We start from the raw sequence: 21011 nt of genomic DNA on the forward strand, positions 1-21011 counted from the left end.
CGTCTGACATGATGATTTTTAACGATTTTGTCGTGAATACGACTTACTTTACTATGGGGTGCCTTTCCAGAATTTACCCTCTGAGAGAGTGATAAATTTTTGATCGTGAATATCTTTTTTTTGTATCTAACGTATCAACATAATTTTTACAACATGCCAGAACATGATCACCAATTTATGATAACATTTTTCTCGTACCCAGTATGTATAAAAGGGTGACACTTCATATATTTCGTTCATTCTAGCCCCCGTGCAGTTGACTGTGCAGGAAGTAAAACAAGTGCATCTTTCCGGTTGGTTTAGGTCCAGAGCTCAGTTCCAATTCTATAACTATCAAGAATTCAGTTCAATATTGAATCGATTGGGGGACGTTCGCCGAGCCAGTTTCGCTTCAAACAAGAGCGATTGCGTCATCCTGGTGCTGGTCGTTTGCATTGTGGCAAATACAACGAAAATTGAAAAACGATGGGGAACAAAATCAGCTCTTCTAATTGATGCTTCATTTATTCCTGCCTACATAGTTGACTCGTTCAGTAAAGATCAGAATCCAATTATAGGGTTTAGTTCTGAAATTCAGTTTCAGAATCCAATACCTGATATTTTCCAATTCCAGAAGCCAGATTTAAAATGTGGTTCCTCGCCCAGAATCCAAGGTCAGAATCAAGTACCATAATTCTGGAGCTGAAACCGAAAAACTCGGAATTTTTTAACCGAGTTTGATTCGAGATCTGAACCTTGGATGTGAATTTTTAAACTAAATTCGGGAACTAAAATGTCAGATCAGAAAATCCAAAATCCAAAACCCAGGAACAAATTTCAAATTAAATTGTATTTCATTATTTGAGTTCTAAACTGTATTCCAAAGTCCAGGTTCGGAGCTCTAAACCAGAATACAAGTTTAGAGTTTGGCCACTTGAGCGTTTAATAGAATAATTTCACTGGAATAATATTTTAACACCATTCAATTTCTTCTATATATAGTGAAATTGCATGGTGGTAAAATATTATTCTACTCGAGTTTGATTCCAAAGTTCAGTTGTACAATTCTAGAAGTGTAACTGAATTTTAGTAACTAGATTCGGAAGTTCTTTGAACAACATTCTGGATCTTCTGAGCTGAATTGTCGATCCGACTTTGAAAACGAAATCCTGGGCCAAAATTCTGTAACTAAAATTCAGCTGCGGATCAGAATCCAGGTCCAGAGTTCAGTGTTTGGTTCAGAGTTCAAAACCGAAAAAGAATCCTGGTCTCGAATGATGAATTTAACTATGCAGAACTCAGTTACCGAGTTCATGTTCAGAATTCAATACCCAAACCTAACATCGAAATTGAGTTTCAGGTATCAATTCTAGCATTCGAGTCAAAAATTCGGTTCCTGAATTTCAGTTAAAAAATTCAGAATCGTTAACGTCAGAGAAACTGACTTCGTATTCACGTCATCCAATTATGTCTGTGACATTACCCGCCCGCCTTTTTTTTAAATGTTTTTTGAATGCAAAGCTGAACAATTTAAGCGCGTTCTTTTGGTGTGCACTGTTCCTAGGTAAAATTGTGTTGGAATGACGTTTCCAACGCGGTATGTCATTAGTCGATCTGACAATGCTGTCGAAAGCTATTGGGTTGCCCGATGCTTCTACTTTTAATGGCCCACCCTGTAGATTTCCTTTTTCACGGTCTGTTCAGCAATAAAGAAGATGCGACTATCTAGAATGTAATTTCATGAAATCATTCTTGACAGTGCAATGCATAGAAATGGCTTTGGCTCCATCAGTTAATAATTATTGTAATCATTGCCTGGTATCTTCGAGGTATACTTTCGACGAGTTTTTCAGCGTAGCTGTATAGACGAGAGCGTCAAATCTTCCGAGTTTTATTAGATTGTGGTCTGTAATAGATTCTTGAAAGGTCGGTTTTTAACATAATCGATAAGGTTTTTGTTGGTCATTAAGAGAGTCAGTTTCAGGTGGTGATGCCATTTTTCTTCCACTCGATACAAACATCTTGTCGATCCACTTGATAAGGTTTCGGTTGTGAATTTCAAGCATTTTCTATGCGTTCAAATTCTGTGTGAAAAACTCTGAGTAATCAAATCCTCGCTTTGGAAATATACCCTAATATTCACTTACCGGATGTTTGTACAACGCGCCGAGCGAAACTGGTAATGTTTCCCAATCAGGCATGCTTCACTGAGGCCTAACACCCAAAAAATTACTTCATCCGAGTAATTCGTTCTCAACTAATCGCAATCCTTACATTTCCATTTATTTCTTAACGAGCCTTAGAATAATTATAGCTGCCGCAGAAGGCGATAGTTTTGGCGACGACACGACCTGCCACTCGTCTATAAAAACTGTATCGCAAATTTAACTACCCCGCAGTAACTGGTAATGTCAAAACGAAATTGCTTGAAAATTTATTGAAACTGGCAACAATTGTCGAAAACTGTTGATTTAAAATAACAGTTATCCATGGTTACGTATGTTGTTTCATTGGAATATATTTAAAAAAATCTCAGAAGAAAAACAACACGTAAGTTTTGATAATCAGAACGAGATAAGATTTATGTGAATCGGAAGCGGTAGAAAATATTCAATATTTAATATTATCACCGGGGCCCAGAATTATCACAAAAATGTAACCAAAATGACACATTCGTAGGTATTAGCTTTGAATTACCATTTTGTTACGGACCTTAACTCGATTTTTTATATTGTAGATCATACACTTTGGTATGAAAGAAGTAGTAGGTCTCATCTTGTCCACGGAGGAGAGCAGGAGAAATCCATGTGCGAGAAAGTAAATTTGTTAACATTGGAATTCTAGTTTTGCTCGGGAAATAAATCCTCAACTACGACCCAGTAGTCGAACTGATCGGATTCCTATGTACGATAATGCGAAGCATAATATTGATCCCGTGGATTTATACGAAATCAAAAACGTTTTTTCATAGTAATGCGAAAAAATATTGGAAGAAGCCTTTTTAAATTGCTAAATTTAATATAACCTATAATTGTTTATCATCACTTAAAGAATATAATTAATTATTATTGTGAAACTAAAAAAATTTACTCTTTTCAATGGAATTTCGAATTATTGTGGCACAATTTAAACGGTTTTTATCAGTTTTACGAAACTGAGCTCTCCGGATATCATTCAACATAAACGTTCAACGCTTAGTAATCAATACACAAGACAGTAAACAACAAGAAACTCTAAATTGTTATTGTTAGTCATTTAATAAAATAAAAATTTTTTAGAAAATTACAAAGAATTGTAAGGTAGATTTCATCTCAGTGAATGACCATTGTATCTGGTTCTTTGTGCCACAGGGTTGTGTTTGGTGTTTGTACTTTAATGTGATTTTGTGAAAAATTTCAGTTCTAACCCCAATATGTGTATGTTACGCAGGAATTGTCTTGGGTCTATGATGTTTTATATTTGAAAATGGGTTCTTGAACAGTGAATTTCTCCGGCTTGAGTAGCTGTTATCGTGGATGTGTAGTATTTGTACGTATCAGAAAAAACGGTGTCTTGCCATGGTCGTAGTCTGCATTCTGTTCGATTTATTGCATGTGCTTTCTAGCAGATAATCGTATCTGACGGTAAAGGCTATTGACTATAGAGCACTGATGCAAACATACAAAGAAAAAATATGATTTTTATTATTTCTACTTTTTTACAATAATGTAATGTCGATCAGTATTAAACAACGGAGTTTTTTACTCACCTATTTAATCATATTGCCAAAAATTGCGTGCAAAGTCCTGCGAAAACTTCATTAATCTGATTGAAGGATACTTTGTATTTGTTTATTTGTGTTGCAAAAGTTCCTTGGTAACTAGTTTATAGCAACAAGAAAAGTGTTGCTGGAAACATTTTTTTCAATCATTAACAAGGGGTCGATATATTTTTGGTAACTGGCGGTAAATCGCTCACGAACACTTTCTATTCTGATTTTTCTTCGGAGTGCCTGGTCGTGTCGTCGATTTTGGTCTTTTTATTTGCATCAGTGCACAGAAAGCCAGTCTGAGAAGCGTATCGCGATTAACAAAAATCGTAATTTTTGTTTTTGATGGAATTTGTCCCAGCATAGGTAAAATATGTTCCTTACCAAACGTCAATTGATTGCAAGATGGGAGCTTTAGATGAAGAAGAAAAAAATTCTGTCTTAAAATTTTTCCTAGTTCAAGTTTTCTCACACTAAATCCCATAGAAATCTTAAACCTCGGGCACAAAATATAGTTTCATCGATCGAGCTAAAATTTTGCACTGTTTTATGGGGCCCAAAACGAACACGAAAAGTTTTGTGGAGTGAAAAAATAAGCCTTGTAATCGTTTTTTCATGAAACTATGAAAAATGAAAAATTGATATGAATGTTATGTGCTTTGGACATAATTTTCATTGGATGATATACATGACTTCAATGGGTTTGTTATTAAATCGGGTTCATGTCATTATTTGGGATTTTTTGTTTCAGTGCATGCATCCGATGAAATCGGATCGATCATCATCAAGGCAGGCCTTTGAATTCAGTAAACAAAATATGTATTCGAATATGTTGCCATAATCGAACGAACATAGTCACTAGTGTTTCGAAATCGGTCCAAATTATTAGAATGTATACTAAATTATGTGTTCGAACGTAGAATCCGTAACCGAAAGGAAAACAGCACAGGAACACATCCGAACGCTGGGATATCGGTTTGTCGCACGTCTCGGTGAAGGTACTTTTTCAAAGGTTAGCATCATACTGAAGTTTGAACAACTAAATGTCATTGAAAATCTGCTTTCTTTGGAAGGTTTATCTTACGGAATACACCAACAAGCAAACCAATACGGTGGAGAAGTTGGCTTGCAAGCTAATCGATATGATGCTTTGCAGTACCAAGTTCAAGCGCAAGTTTCTACCCCGGGAGCTGGAGGTTCTGTTGAGAGTTCACCATCCGCACATCATTCGGATTCAGGCGATCGTTAAGTGTCACTCCAAAATATTCATTTTCATGCGTTATGCCGAGTTGGGCGATCTGCTGACGTTCGTGCTGGCGCACGGACCCATCGGAGAGAACCAGTCCCGTATCTGGAGCCGACAGATGGCCCTGGCTTTGCAGTACCTGCACGAAGCGGGAATAGCCCATCGGGACTTGAAGTGTGAAAACATTCTCATAACGACAAACTTCAATGTTAAATTAAGTGATTTCGGCTTTGCACGACATATTATGAAAGACGGGATGGTGACCCTGAGCAGTACGTTTTGTGGTTCGTTCGACTATGCTGCCCCGGAAATATTGAAGGGACAACCGTACGATGCGAGGGCTTCCGATATGTGGGCCTACGGTGTGCTGTTGTACGTGATGCTAAACAAATCAATGCCGTTCAAAGGAAAAACGAAGATGGTGTTCGAACAACAAATGGCAAGAAAGTGGCAGTTCCGATCGAGGGTGCGCCACAAGCTGTCCAGTCAGGTCAAGTCGTTGGTAGGAAATTTGCTGGAGCCAAATCCCATCATTCGATGGTCGGTGGCCGAGATTTTAATTAGCGATTGGTTCATGAATGTGCCCAAGCTTAGAGCGCTGAACATGGACGAGTTCGACGCTCTTGCGAAAGCTCGGTCATCGACTAGGAACTCTCGTGATATTCTGGATGTTCAGTCCAAGCTGAACGTGTCGGACAGCGATGTTATCACAACCATAAAGGAGACGGCCGGAGAAAGTGTCGAAATTTTTGAATCAAAACATTCACTGAAAACGTCGACAATACAGTTACTGGAAGGGGAATCTACCGATGGGTGCGCAAAGAAGGATGACCAGGAGGACGGGCAGTGTTCTTTGGAGGTTAGGAACGATGGCTTGTGAAATGCATGGGACTATCATCTCGATTCGGCTGCAGCAAGCCTCAATAGTTTTATGAGGATGCCACTTGGTTAACAAAAGTGCTTGCACTGGATGGGAATTTATTTTCTAATGTATTTCATTATTGTGCAGAAGAAGGCTTTTTACAATTTTTGAATTTCGATTTTTGGGAAATAAATGAACAAAATAATCTTTTCTACTTGAATACTTCGCTTGGACGTCTATTTGGCGCACTGAAAATTCAGTACACCTAATCACCTTTATTCTGAATAACGACGTATTGATTTCTCGATCGAATCATAACTAGCACTGACTCCCAATTTTTTGATATCGCGAACCCCTTTAGAATCACAAAAGCTATTCGGGGTTAGGATTCGCGGTCCCCGAAAAAGGACATGACCGCCCTGTCATAGTCGATTCAGGATAAAACAACAAATACGTCAGTGATCCGCCATCGGAAGTGCCGGCCACTGCTAAGGACAGCCCTCTCTCGCAGCGTTCACATCGGTCTTGGTTTATTCGTTCTGCCCTGTTTACCCAGTTAGTTCCGTTGACTTAGTGGAGCATGGAATGAGCGACAAGATCGCATACAGCAACACAAATTATGGTTCTGCAAAATTGCCTCGAAGGCGAAATGAAGAAATGACACGGCCCTGATTGGAACTAAAGCATGGCCAACTTAGTAACGGGATGAACTGTTTTGCTTATTGCAGCGGTCCTAGTGAACGGTATCGGGAGCTTTTGACGTCCATGTTTTGGCCATAGCAATCCTCGATTTGTACGCACAGCAATTCTAGGAAAAAAAAAACGTCATTATGAGCAAATCTGTAGAATCATATTCTAGTGTTTAAATTATTGATTTCCATTAAAAACTTAATATTTTTAAATGTCCAACTGTGAATTCTTCTCGTTTAATAAATTTAATAATTATTTTCTTATGTAATAGTCAAATCAACTTTAACTATTAGTTTCAATAACAAGTCTAAAACAAAAATATAACGAGAAGAACAAAGATGCGTAGCTTTTTTTTCCAGTTTTTAATATATTTAACTACAGTGCACGATTGACTTTCTACAACTATTTCTTGGACACGTTTTTGTACAAGTAAAAATTCCCTAGTAACAACGATTTGAGGAAAGTGTATGCAAAAGTATTTACGCCTTTTTAAAAAATCAATCTTCAGTCGAATCGATATTTCCATTCTTGCCAAACAAATGGGTTATACTATACAGAAGACGTATGAAAAGTTTCATCCAGATCGGAGTATGTCAAATTTTGCATCATGGCTTTCGTGGAGCTTCTCGGCAGTAACAATGCAAGAAGAGTTTGTGAATAAAATCTGGAAAAATTGTGACGCGTTTCGCATCCAAGCTGACTAAACTGTTGAATTTTCCACCGTATGAAGCGAGCTCAAATAGTACAGGACTCGAAAACCTCAAATTGAACGGTGGAGTGAAGCTGCCTGGTATGCCCGATCGCAAATTTAGTAAAAAATATGGTACATACTAATGGATTAGGAAACCAACGTCACGGTCGACTTTAGACAGCTCCCAGGACCAGAAGTTCACAAGGCGAAAGCTTGATGAATTGCCCCTTCCAGAATCAAATTCATTTTTGGGAATAAATTCGCAAATACATGATCTGAGAGGGTATTTGCTGCTGTGACCAGAAGACCAAAGGTTTTGTCCGGAAAACTAGAAAATCTCAGAGGTTACATTGGAGTTCGGTTTGTTCCGAAAACTCTCAATCTGTCAAATTGTTCCTAATAGAAACCTACTGAACTATTATGTAGAGTATAATTCGTTTCATATTTCTCCGGAAACATTCGAACGTGATCTGTGACCATGACCGATTCAAAGTTGTCGAAATCGGTTGAGTTATCTTCGAAAATATAGCACGATGTGTCGGTTGCGTTATTTATATGATTATGTAAATCCAGACCCGGATGTATTCTCCATAACCCATTTGATCGTGGGCTGTGACCACATTGTAGCTTCAAAATGAGCCCTAGTTTGTCCTAATAGGTTTAGAAAATTGTGCGAGTCGATAAAAATGTACGATTTGTCGGTTACGTCATTTATACGATTATATCTCCGGATCCATAACTTTCGGCTATGATAACATTTTAACTTTTTAAATAATCCAATAGTAGCTTTTCAAACGATCCTAAGCTTGTTGAAGTTTGTTCAGTCGTCTTCAAGGAAATTGAGCGAAGAGATAGAAAAGTGTGATTCATCGGTTACTTCATTTATACCATTATACCACCAGAACCAGATGTGTCCTTCATATGATTTTCGAACTTGATAAATGAACCAATAGTAGCTTCCAAACCTTGTTGAAATCGGTTCAGTGATCTCCGATCAAATTGAGAGGATAAAAAAAAGTACGATAGAAAAAAAAGTACGCTTTGTTAGTTAATAGGTCACTTTTGCGATTATATATCCGGCATCGATGTGTAGCCATGAGACTTCTGAAATTGATCAATGATCTGAGAGTGACTTTCAAACGAGTAGAAGATTTTCGAAAACGGTTACGTTATATATGAGAAACTTGAACGGTTTTAGCAGAGTGTAGCTTATCGGTTACGTAAATTCGTTTTTCCATAGTTGATTTAGACTGTCTTTTGAAAAGGGACAATCCTTTTTATACCATTTTTTTAAACTATAGTCAAAAAATGACAAATCCTGCTAAAAAGTATTGTTCAAGTGATGCTCACAAAATTAGTCAAATTTTCGAATAAAAATTACAAAAAACATTTTTGATTTAAATGAAATTTTGTCCCAAAATAGGTTGTTTTTCTACCTACTTACTGCAAAATACATCTTTATAGAAAGATGGACACTATTGAGAAAAAAAAACTAAAACTTTTTTTTTGCCCAGTACTGACACTTGTTGCAAACATCGGATAATAAGCGTTTGAGAACTTCGTGAAATCTTGACACAAATTAATTTTTATTGGATTCTTGCATGATTATGATTTTAAGTTTTCTTTAGCTTACAATAAAAATATACTAAAGAAAAAGGAAAAATAACACACACTAAAAAAAAAACAATAACAAGAAAACGATTTCGTTAGAACACAATTTTTCTTTAAAAAGCCCCTTCTGACATATACTAGCGAATAGTAGAGAGCTTAACTAGCTATCTTGGGACAAAATTTCATCAAAATCATAAGGGGGAGGGGGGGGGGGGGGGTTGAATATAATGTGCTGGGTATGTCAATTCCTTCGATTTCCAACCGCGCACATAGGATTTGAAAGTTTTTTCTGTCCCGAAGGGGTGAATGAGGATAAACCTCTGTAACAAAAATAAACTAATAAATGGTGTTTTTTGGTAGTGTCATAAAATTTTTGAAATCGATTATTTTTTTTGGAACTCGATTGACAAAAATGGTTGCCAATTCAATGTTCAAAGTATTTACCATCGCAAGCTACTTTTTCCCAGGTTTGTGGCAAAAGTAATCGAAAGTTGGTGGGTTCGAGCCCCGACCTGGAACGATTCATAGTGTCAGTAGGATTGTAGTACTAGTAATGCAATGATTCTGTACGCTAAGAATCGGCTGCGAAGTCTGTTGAAACAGAAAGGCCAAATTCCACAAAAGGAATGTAATGCCAAGACTGCTTTTTTAATCGGAAGGAGCAATGACTGGGCTACACAGCGGGTGGGACAGGATCTCTCATTTGTTTTCTAAGTATGGTTGCACAAACTGTGCAACATTTGGGTGAGTATTGTCCAGCTGCAAAATTATTTCGTCATGTTAATCACTGTATTCTGGCCGTTTTTCTTGTAATGCTCGGCTCAAACGCATCAATTGTCGTCGTGATTCTTTCATTCGGTTGCTGCTGCTCATATCAGGTGTACAACTTTGCTTCCGCCGTTTTTTTCCAAAATAAAAAGCTTTATTGCGAAAAAGTGCTTACAGATGTGTTATTCAAAATATTGTCCGTCGCTAGCGACAACTTTATCCCATTTTTTCCGGCAATATTCGGATCCCGGCCCGAAAAAAGGAGTCCTCTTTTGACGCTATCCATGAAGCAATCCATTTTTCCAACTCTTCGAAGGATTGAAAATGTTGATCTGCCAGGCCGTGTGTCATCGAACGGAATAGGTGAAAGTCAGAAGGGGCGACATGTCCGGGCTTTCCCCATGATTTTCTGCGTTTAGGATTATCGTATCGAACCCACTTTTCATCAACGGCTACGATTCGATGTAAAAACCTCTTACGATTTTGTCTTTGAAGAAGTTGCTCACATACAAATAGACGGCGCTCGATGTCCCTCGGTTTCAATTCGTACGGCACCCAGTTTCCTTCTTTCTGAATCATGCGCAGGGCCTTGAGACGTTTTGAAATGGCTTGCTGACTCACTTCCAACGATTCGGCAAGCTCTTCTTGGGTTTGGCACGAATCTTCATCAAGCAATGCTTCTAGTTGTTCATCTTTGAAGGTTTTTTTTTTCTCTTCCACCACCATGTTTGTCTTCGACATCGAAATCACCATTTTTAAAATGTTGAAACCACTTCCGACACGTTCTTTTACTCAGCTTAGCATCACCGTAAGTTTCTGAGAGCATTCGATGAGCTTCAGCTGCATTTTTTTCGAATTGCAACAGAAAAGTAAAACTTTCCACAAATGGCGAGAATTGGGCACATAAACAGACATTTTTGAGCGTGAATAATACGAAAACAAGAACAACTGTCACTGAAACGGCGATGACAATTCGTTAGGCACTGTACACACTCACTTTAAAGGCATTATCATCTATGTATTTTGACCAGCCTCAGCCGATAATTTACCATATCCTACTGGTCATGACACATGACCTTCAGGCAATAAATATTCTGAACGGCCGTCGATTTTATGCACAACCGATTTGTTTAGCAATTCCTCCAATTCCCGATCTTCAAACTTTTTTGGCGCTTTGGCTCGTTCATCGTTTAAAGAATCATAACTTTCAAATAGAAACAGTTTTGAGACAAATTTAGGTAAAATTTTCTAATTTTTGCTTCGTCGCTCTGAATGACGGAGGTTCAGTACATTCGGAACCGAGAACTAAGGATTGAAATGAATATTTTTCTATTCATCACCATGTAATGTCGGAACCGGAAGTAGTATTCCAATAAAAGTCAGTATTTTTATACGAGTATGTGAGACCTTTCGTTTGAATTTAAGTTTGTAAAAATCGGTTCAGCCATCTACAAGAACATGGAGTAAATTTTGGAAATTTTTGCACATATCACCTGCAACTTTGGAACCGGAGGTCGGATCCGGATAACATTTTGTTTTTTTAGGTATCTTTAAATCGACTGGTCGTTCGGGACCGTCGGATAATATTTGAAAACGTTGTATGGGAAAGTAGGGCCTTTCACATCAATTGAGGATTGTGCTCAGCCATCTTCATTAAAGACTGTCCCAGAAAGTATGGACGCACTTTGATTTCGCTGTAAATAATTCCCAAGTGTTAGATATTCAATTTTTTTTCGATATACTGATAATATTAGACTACAACAACAGAATATTATTCTCAACATTTGCTACTTAGCCATTGTAGCTTAGCTGGCGCACCTTCTTGCGAACGTTCCTCATTAAATTCCGTACAGACTTCTTGGCGACAAGTTTTGACACTTTTTTTCAATTTTTTTCGAACTGTTGAATGGTTTCGGCTGCCGAGACATGTTTCCTAAGATGTACCTTCGTTAATGCCCAAAATTCCTCAATTGGTCGAAGTTGTGGGCAATTTGGTGGATTCATGTCTTTTGGGACGAAAGTGACATTTTGGTAGTATATCATTCTACCGTTGATTTCGAGTAGTGGCAAAAAGCAAGATCTGGCCAGAAGACAGCAGGATCCTTGTGGCGTCGAATCATGGGTAGAAGTCGTTTTTGTAAACATTCCTTGATATTTATTTCGCTGTTCATTGAAGCAGTAGTGATGAAGGGTTTCGAAATCTTACCGCAGCTACAAATTGCTTGCCAGACCATAGCTTTCTTACCAAATTTTTCGACTTCAATCGATGTCTCGGACTGGTTTAACACTTGCCCTTCTCGCACCGTATAATTTTGTGGTCCCGGCAAGGATTTAAAATCGAGTTTCACGTAGGTTTCGTCGTCCATGATTATGCAGTTCAAATTTCCAGCAAGAATCGTATTGTACAGCTTTTGAACCCTCGGCCTGATCGATGCTTCTTGTTTCGGACAACGTTTTGGTTGTTTCTGCTTCTTATAGGTTCGAAGATTCAAACGTTCTTTAGCACGAAGAACATTTGACTTCGAAGTGCCCACTTTTTTGGTCACATCCCGAACTGAAACCTCCTTCTTTTGCTCGAAAGCCTTCAGTATACGTTCATCCAACTGAGGGTTAGTAGGACCTTTTTTTCGACCCGTTTTCGGTTTATCCTCAAAAGTGTTATCCTCACCGAACTTCCTAATTGCATTTCGCACGGCTTTTTCACTTACTCCTTCCATTTTTGCTATCTTTCTCAGTGACCATTTCTACACAATTTTTCGACGTTGTTATGCTGAAAGTCCACGCATCTCGAAACAAACTAATGAAAACGAATAAACAACTGCACAAGTGGTTAGAGAAGAGTGTAAACAACAAGACGCAGCCATAAAAATTGACAGCTTCTGAACCATTGCGAAATGGCAGCGGTTTTTGGTAGCGTCCATACTTTCTGGGACAGTCTTTAGAACATTAAGTGCATATTTTGTTGCCATTTTTTGCACATATCACTCTGTAATTCCCTGTATGACCCTGTAGCTTTCAAAAGCATATTTGGGAAGGTAAATCACTGGAATACAAATAAAGTTACCGCATTTGTTAGAAAGCGGCACGAACTTATTTAACTACCTATTACTATTTTAAGGTTATTTTGGTGAAACAATTTTGCCAGATAAAAAAAAATATTTGATTCGATGTGTAATTTTTTTTTCGCGAATTTCCATTTCTGCTATTATCGTACATCAGCCACGGAGGTATTATACCTTATGATCAAAAAAGAACCGGAGTTTTCATTTTAAAATTCCCGCGCTTGTCCAATCGGTAAACCAATCGTCCAATGTTCTAAATTTTCATCCATTATAAAAATCGCCACACGAAAATTTTTCAACTTCTTTGTATAGACACCAAACAAAAACTAATCGTACGATATGCGTCAAAATTTGACAGAATGTGTATAAAAGTGTTGCCAACGTTGAGAGAATAAAAGTTTACCAATTGGACAAGCGCGGGAATTTTAAAATGAAAATTCCGGTTCTTTTTTTATCATAAGGTACGTCACCCTGAACCAAATTCGTAATAAATAGTGTCTTGATGATCCTACTTTTTTTAAAACTGTGGAACATGTTGAGATATTTAACAAGTTTGACTGCTAAGTAACAATGGTACTTCATTTTGAACTGCTAGTGCACTGAAATGTCGAGAATGAAAGGTGAAAATAAAATATTGTTTTATGTTCTTCGGATCAGACTAAATTCTTCACTATCTCCGGATGCTTTGCATCGTTCCGAAGTAAGAAAATGAAGAAGACTAGCAGATGTTTGTCATTTCAACACAAAATTTTCCGTCCTTTTGGGGTTTTATCAAGCTGAGACTATCAGAACTACTGTTGTCAACGCCTTGGTCTGCCAGCGGTAGAAGAAAACGAACAACAAAACAAAAAAGGTAGCTTTCGTAGATGGTTCCAAGGGTAAACATAGCAACCCATGTCTGCTTGCATCAACTGCTGTCAAGTGTTAGTCAAGCTAATTTATTTACGGGGTATGCATCGTAACGACAATTAGTCCACAGTGTGTTCTACTTTGCATACGTAAACAAATGGTTAGGTAATTTATGGAAAACTCGGTTGACTCATTTACTAATCGTGGGAAAATATGCTTACCGAACAAAAAAAAAACGGAACGCTTTCCAACGAAATCTGCGCTGTCGACATGGAATTCGACGAGATAAAATCTTAAGTTCAGGATGGTCCAACGGTATGAAATCTTTATTTTATGACGAACATAAATTTATAATTTCATTGTTACTACATTTTCTTCAATCACAATTCAATTGCAATTACTTCGCCGTGAAACTGTAGGACCACCGTCACGAGGTCCACCCTCCCTCCGCTTCCATAGTTTCGCTACCCAGCCGAGCTTATCGGAGACTCTTTTGACCTCATTGCTCCACAAATGCCCAGTTCTGAACCGGTTTTATTTCGCATTGATGCTGTATGTGGGCTTAATAAAACCTGTTGTTGGAAGGCTTACCGTCGGAAGGAATGCTTGGTTTCTTTGGCTCTTCTTTCCCCACCAATTCACTTCGGTTGGCCACATTATTGAAAGACTATTTTCTCGCTTTCGTTTCGCTCCGCAGGTTCGATCCCTCATCAGCTTTTCTCCGACTAGAAACGGTTAGACGGTCTATGCGGACACTGCACACTCCCCCGTACACATCGAACAGGACGCGATTTACGAACTGGTTTACACAGCCACAGCCCATTCATTCCCGGGAGGCTCCGTTAGAACAGTCACGTCTTTGGCCTTGATGCCGCTGTCGATGGATGTTGGTATGACTGGAAGCGCATTGCTTGTCGACGTGGGGGCTGATGACATCTTAATAAAAACGATTTGTTTAGTATTTTTTGCTGTGTAGTGCGCTCGTTAAAGTCGAAGTCGTTCGGCTTCAGGTGTCTTTTTCATCAAACTGAAAAAACTAGACTCAGAGGCGATGCAAATTTCATATTTGGCTTCAATACTGGATTCTTGTGCTGCTTTCAGTGACTAGTTAGGTCCTGTGAGGTCAGTTCTTTTTCAAACTTGGTCCGAGACTGTGAACTCTAAAAGTGCTTAATGGCGGGACGGTAGAAACAAAAAAACAATATGACGATTTTCAAATGAGTAAACCTAATAAACAAGGCACTGGTATCGGAGTCACTGCCCAAAACTATAATCGCTGTGTCTTCAAGCGGTGCAAAAATAGAAATAGCTTGAAACTTTGCTTAAGGAGCAAATATATCTCGATTTAAAGCACCTGTCTTTGTTTCAACTGAACAAACCTAATAATGTGTTATACGTACAGTTCTTCGAGAAGTGTAAAGCAACAGACCCATTTTGGAATATTGCAGCCTTGTATAGAAGCCATATGATTTTATTCACGAAGAACACATTGAATCGATCCAAAAACAATTTCTTTTATACGAATTTCGTACATTGTATTGGACAGCATTGCCACTACCATCATATGAAGCACGCTGCATGCTTATCGATATACAAACACTTAAAGAACGACACGACCTTACAGTGCTCTATTTTATCAGCTTTATTATTATAGCTATCAAATTTTGTAGATATCTAGTCGTCAATTACGAATCAGGAAATTATTTTTGGAAAGATACACAAGCAGTATTGGGAAAATCATAATCAGAAAAAGTTTCGTTTCATTATCACTCGTGAAAAAAATCAGTTTAAGAGAATTTCCGAAGAAGCGCTGTTACTGAAATAATCACTTCCGATATTTTCATTCATGAGACAAGCATAAACAAAACTCAGAACCTCGAAGTTCACAAGTGTTTTTCTGTGTCAGCGGAACTTGATTGCGAATTTTCACCCACAGGAATACCGCTAAAAAGATAATCGATAGGGAGGAGAGTCTCCGATGATATCTCGATGCTGAAATTCCACTACGCTTCAGTTCGACACCGAAGTGATTCGTGCAAGATTTAATTATTATATTTTCATCCAAAAAATATCTTTATTGAATAAATTCGCAACTGAACCGCAACTGAGAAATAATAACTGCGATATTTTCGATGCACGTAGGGTGGTCAATATGAACAATAATATTTTTTTCACATTCCACACAGTGATTATAGCGACGAAAGGCTGCTTTAATTTCAGCTGGGTGATTAAGCTGCACTATATAAATTAAACCTAATAAAACACTATTTAGCATGAATTTGATTCATAGAAGTAACAGGAGCGCAGCATTGTCAGCATGTCTCGAACACACAGCGTTTGAATGGCGCGTTCGAATTGGCATAGAGGTAGTCTGCGTTCCTGTTACTTCTGCGTACGTTATTCAAACTAAATATTTTTTTAATCAGTTGCATAATCATGTGATTATTTTTATTAATGTTTTTATTTTCATTCTAACTATTCTTAATCACGTCACTTGCTGCTTTTACTAATTATATTACTCCATTACCACGGTAGTGCAGAATAAATTTCAAATACGTCACCACTAACACACTGAATATTTTCAGAAAGATTCAGTTTTTGTTCATCGGTGAATTTATTCATCATGTATTCTGCAAAGGGTTGAGATATAACGGCTATGAAAACTCATTTCCCAAAAATCTTCTGTTCGATAATCGTATCAGATATATTCAATGTGCGAACTTTTTTCTTAAATATCATCTAGCAGAATGTTTTGAAGTGAACTTTTCACAACTGATTTATTGACTTATTAAACGGGTGAAAGTGCACCACACCAGTGTCAAAAATATTATCGAGAAGTTCGGTAAGACCCTTTCCATCAAGGATTTGCCCCGATCCGGTAGGAAAACGGGTCCCAGTCAGCCCGGTCGGGACTGTGGTTGAGTACATCAGAAAAAACCCATCGGCGTCGACGCGGGATTTGGCCAAGCAGTTCAACACCAGCATCGGGATGATTCAACGGATTAAAGTTCGGAACTCCCTGAAAACGTACAAGAAACAGAAGGTGCCGAAAAAGTCCCTGGTACAGCAAGTTCAGGCCAAAACAAGAGCGCGAAAACTGTATAACCGGATTCTACAGAATAAAGACGGATGCATCCTGATCGACGACGAAATCTACGCCAAGGAAGACTCTCGAGCGCTGTCCGAACCGCAATATTATACGAAATCGGTGTACCAGGACCTGGACGACGCTGACCCCACGGTGGCGATGGAAAAGTTTGGGCACAAGGTGTTGGTCTTGCAAGCAATTTGTACCTGTGGTTTGCGGTCGTCGATATTCTTCACGAAGGGCAAAATTAACGCCAAGGTGTGCGAGGAAGAATGTTTGAAGAAGAGAATGCTGCCACTGTACAGAAAGCATAAGGCTCCTCCTCTCTTCTGGCCGGATTTGGCTTCAGCCCACTACGCCAACTCCGTTCTACATTGGTTGTCAAAAAATAATGTACAATTCGAGGAAAAGGACATCAACCCACCGAACTGCCCGGATCTTCGCAAATTGAAAGGTATTGGGCAATTGTCAAGCGGCACTTTCCGAAACATGCAGGAGTTAAAAAAAACTGGACAGCTGCCACCAGGAAATTCACAAAAGTAACTGTGCAGAATTTAATGAAGAATGTCAAGTCCAAAGTGCGAGCGTTTCACGGAAACTAAGATTTTCTTCAATATAATCAGTGAAATGCATAAAAATGTAATTTTTCTACAATATATCAAAAACTGATGTCAAAATATGTTTTTTTTTCGCTTTTTTATTCAATAATCAATGTTGTTAACTACTTTTCGATACACTCCTTATGTGCATAAAGATCAGAAACGGGTACAAAGAGTGCAGAAAGAGGTACAAAAAGAAAGGAGAAAATATAGAAAGTATAGGAACAAACACAGAGAGTACCGAATCAGGGACAGAAAGCGCAGATAATACAGGGTCCGGCACTCGAAGTGTAACCAATTAAAAAGGCCATAAATTCAGTTTGGAAAATTACTTTTACATAATTCAAAGTACAAAATGTGTAAAAATAATACAAAATTCAGAATCAATTCACTTTTGCTCGATATGACCACCTTTTGCCTTGACTTGATGACTTGAGAGAGCGAAGGAGTTGCTTCGTTTGGCCGAATGTGACTTGCAGGTATTTTGGCCCACTCGCGGACAATAACTTTTTTCAGCGCCTCGAGACTGGTGTATCTTTTAGTTCGGACTTTGCTCTCCAAAATAGCCCAAAGAGAATAATCCATTGGATTCGCATCTGGTGAATTCGAGAGCCATTGTGTGGACGTGATGAAGTTCGGAACGTTGTTTTTCAGCCATTCTTGGTTCACTCGAGCTTTGTGAGACGGTGCCGAGTCCTGCTGAAACGTCCATGGTCTGCCACCGAAATGTTTGTCTGCCCACGGCTTCAAAGCAACCTCCAGAATATTTTCCCGATAATATGTCGCATTTGCCTTGACGCCAGGCTCGATTAAAACGACTGGAGAGCGCCCATCTGCGGTTACAGCGGCCCAAACCATTATCTGTTGCGGGTGCTGCCTCCTAGTGGCCAATCGATGACTTAAATTCTCGTATGAACGGTCGGTCAAGTAAACCCTATCGTTTTGAGAGTTTACGAATTGCTCAATTGGAAAAATTTTCTCGTCAGAAAATACAATGTTCGGAAATTGACCGCTTTCGGCCAAACGAAGCAACTCCTTCTCTCTCTGAAGTCATCAAGTCAAGGCAAAAGTTGGTCATATCGAGCAAAAGTGAATTGATTCTGAATTTTGTATTATTTTTACACATTTTGAACTTTGAATTAAGTAAAAGTAATTTTCCAAACTGAATTTATGGCCTTTTTAATTGGTTACACTTCGAGTGCCGGACCCTGTACATATAGTATAGAAACAAATACAGAGTTGTACAGAAGCATATGCAGATAGTTAAGGAAAGGCTATAGAAACTATAGGCACAAGTACTGGACCAGGTACAGAATGTTCAAGAAAAGGTACAGAAAGTTCAGGAGCAGGTGTAGAAAGTACAGAATGTACAGGATCAAGTACAAAAATTGATACAGAGAGTACTGGAACAAGAACAGAAAGTACGTGAACAAGTACAGAGAGCACAGGTTCAGAGGTATGGTACGAGGAAGGCACTTGGCTGCTTAACGATTACAGTAGATTGAGGTTGTCGGGGAAGTCGACAATAGCTTTGCAACAAATCCAGCCTGTTGGATACAATGGTTTAGCAGCTTGCAAATATCCAATAAGCCTTAGAAGTTGTAATATGTCGTTAAAATATAGAATTATCAGCAACGGACCTATGTTACTACCTAGGTGTACTCCGGACCAGGGATGCCAGGTTCACAGATTAATCTGTGTTTCACAGATTTTCAACTCTCAGCACAGATTTTAAAAATGGCACAGATTCTGAAATTAATCACAGATTTCACAGATGTTTGAAATCGATTACAGTTTAGCACCAAAAAGTACAGAGCGGTTGGGTAAAAAGGTACAGAGCGGTTTGGTAAATTAATCACAGATTTTCACAGACAGGTTTTTGGCTTGATCACAGATTTTTAGAAAAATGACCTAGCATCCCTGCTCTGGACGAGTTAGAGTAAACTTGAGGATTGATTTGAATCAAGCTTAACACGTAAAGTTCTACCAGTCAAGTATGATTATCAGCTAATTAGTTAATAACGCTCAGAAATGCCTAGTTCAGATAATTTTGCTAGTAGAATTTCATGGTGTCGAAATGTACACGAAGTACAGGAACACATGCAGAAAGTACAGGAACAAGTAAAGAAAAGTAGCGAAATAACAGGAACAAGCACAGAAGATACAGGAATAGGTACGGTGTAGGTGTATAATGTGCGGAAACAAGTGTAGAAAGTAGAGAAACAGGTACATAAACTCCAAAAGCACGTGCAGAAAGCTTAGCAATAGGTACAGAGCGTATAGAAACAGGCACAGAAAGTGCAAATATTACAGGAACAAGTAAATAGTATAGAAACAAATACAATGTTACACAAAAGTAAAGGAATATGTACAGAAACTATAGAAACAAGTACTGGGACAGGTACAGATAGTTCAGCAAGTACAGAGAGTACAGGAATAAATACAGAGAGTACTGGAACAAGAACAGAAAGTACAGGAACAGGTACAGAGAGTTCAGAAACAGACACAAATAGTACAGGAGCAAGTACAGAAGGAACAGAAATTACCGAAACAGGTGCAGAAATAAGAACAGAACAAATTTAAGACAAATGTTATCGTTGCAGCAATTTTGACCGGCAATTTCAAATGTGAAAAAAGTTTTGGTCCCACAACCTGCATCGGCCAGAAATAGTCGAAAACGCGTTTTCGTTCGGCACGTCAGAAAAGACATTGCACTCCGTTGCAAAACAAAAAGTGTTCTGTAAGTAGCAGAAACTTTACGTCTGCTTAGCGGTTCAAATTGAACTGCCGAGTTTAGCACTAAGCAGTTCAATTTGAACTGCTCTGCACTGATGAGTCAAAGACGAAACGTAAAAATAACAATATTTGTTGTTGACAATGAATGATTCTGAAACTATTATCACTAATCTAGCCGGACTTGGTAGCTCTTCAGAGTGGTTAAATCTTCTCTTTTTAGAATAGTGGAAATGACTTTTCCGAACCACATTCAAACAATGTCATAGCTTTTGCCAAGCCAAACCATACTGTTATGGTGTGTGTCAAAAAGGGGGAGGTAGGAAAATATCAGTCTGGTGACGAAAGGCCGCATACTTTGATAAAGTAAAGAATCAAAACGCCGACACATGGCCGACTGAGTTTGAGTTGGACTTTGAAATGTGGACTACACTGTTCTTTCAGGATGAGACCAACCCAACTTGGTCGGATGGACATTTTCCACATTGCGCCACTTCCAAAAGGACCACCTCTGGAAAGGCTCCTTCTCTTTATGTATATATACTTCCATAGTATCCGGAATAGTGTACTAGATTCAATGCTAACATATGCCGGCTTGGACTGCCATTGGATTGAAAAGGAAGTTCCATTCATACACCGCAGCAGTGCACGGTTTTGCGAAGTGGGTCATCAAGTATTCATGACCGGATGGTTTGTTGCGGTTCGGAGAACCGGAATGGAGAGTTGTTTTCGATCAGCAAATGGTTTTGTTTGCTGGACTGGCGAATTAGTTGCCATGATTAAAAAATATCTATTACAAGAGAAAAGTTGTGTTCCGTTTTGTGTTCTCCTGGAGGTCACAACAGATATTAAATCGAGTAATTCGATTGTGTTTAATAGATGTTGAAACCAACAGAGGAATAGAAATTTGAGATTTGTCAATCAATATAAGTGAAACATGGCACAATTACTGTCCTCATAATGACTTTGCTTACTACAAATTGCTCAAACATGTGTCAATTATGACGGTTACGACGCACCGATGATGTGTGAATTAGAACAAATATGTTTGTAATCATTTCCCCCTTTTTTCTGTTTATTCACAG

At 38.5% G+C, this 21011-nt stretch overlaps 1 protein-coding gene across 2 annotated transcripts; it reads left to right on the forward strand.

Moving 5' to 3' along the window:
• The first annotated feature begins 4563 nt into the window (after positions 1-4563).
• LOC131436064 (testis-specific serine/threonine-protein kinase 3-like) lies at positions 4564-6063 on the forward strand. 2 transcript variants are annotated; one of them, XM_058604523.1, is made up of 2 exons: positions 4564-4739; positions 4801-6063. In XM_058604523.1, the coding sequence occupies exons 1-2, from the start codon at positions 4632-4634 to the stop codon at positions 5851-5853; spliced, it is 1161 nt and encodes a 386-aa protein (XP_058460506.1). In that variant the 5' UTR covers positions 4564-4631; the 3' UTR covers positions 5854-6063. The 2 variants fall into 2 exon arrangements, with proteins under 2 accessions (XP_058460506.1, XP_058460507.1); XM_058604524.1 differs by having other exon boundaries at positions 4592-4725.
• The last annotated feature ends 14948 nt before the right edge of the window (positions 6064-21011 follow it).

Source organism: Malaya genurostris, chromosome 3 (assembly GCF_030247185.1).
Source record: "Malaya genurostris strain Urasoe2022 chromosome 3, Malgen_1.1, whole genome shotgun sequence".
NCBI lineage: Eukaryota > Metazoa > Arthropoda > Insecta > Diptera > Culicidae > Malaya > Malaya genurostris.